General features: G+C 63.8%; 1 protein-coding gene across 1 annotated transcript in view; it reads left to right on the top strand.

Annotated features, from left to right (window-relative positions):
- Positions 1-5: 5 nt before the first annotated feature.
- LOC104075421 overlaps positions 6-605 on the top strand; it is a gene marked incomplete at its 5' end in the record, with an annotated part of 2,534 nt that continues 1,934 nt past the window's right edge. Inside the window, one exon of the mRNA XM_009575916.1 lies at positions 6-405. Within this exon, the coding sequence (XP_009574211.1) occupies positions 6-405 (400 nt within the window). The remainder of the gene's footprint in view (positions 406-605) is intronic.

Consider the following 605-nt stretch of genomic DNA (forward strand, 5'->3'; position numbering starts at 1 on the left):
AGTGGGGCCGGGACTGGCTGAGCCGCCAGCAGCACCCGGTGTGCGTGGACAACGGGTGTTTTGGGAACGCCAACCACCTGCACCGTGGCGCGCCGGGCTTGGGTCTGGGCAGGTCTCTTACGCCAAGGGATGCAGGCTCTGCTCGCAGGCCCGAGCAGCCCAGGAACGAGCCCGAAGAGGACTTCTATGTCTCCACTGAGTCACCCCCGAGGCTGGAGGAGACTGCTTGCAGCAGGGGTCCGCAGCCCCCAGACTCACTGCAAAAAAAACAGGCTGTGCCCGGCTCCGAGCACGGTGAGCCCCCGGGCAGCTTTGTGGATGTGCGCAGCCCCCTCCTCATACAGCAGCAGTTCGATGCGGAGCAGAAGCGGGTCGGGATGCTGCAAGAGCAAGGAGGAGATGGAGGTGGGTTTCCTTCCCGGCAGTTCCGTGTAGCCGCCATGCTGACGGGGAGCAGAGTTGAAGGTGCTGCCAGATGTCCGTCCTGCTTGACGGCGAGGATGGAGAGTGGCAGAGAAGGTGCAGGTGTGGAGTAGGGCCCCACCAGGAGGCCATGGGAACCCTCCCAAAGAACGGTAGCTGTGGTAGCTGTGGCTGTTGGTACA

The sequence above is a fragment of the Fulmarus glacialis genome, unplaced genomic scaffold (assembly GCF_000690835.1).
Source record: "Fulmarus glacialis isolate BGI_N327 unplaced genomic scaffold, ASM69083v1 scaffold41714, whole genome shotgun sequence".
NCBI classification, from domain to species: Eukaryota; Metazoa; Chordata; class Aves; order Procellariiformes; family Procellariidae; genus Fulmarus; species Fulmarus glacialis.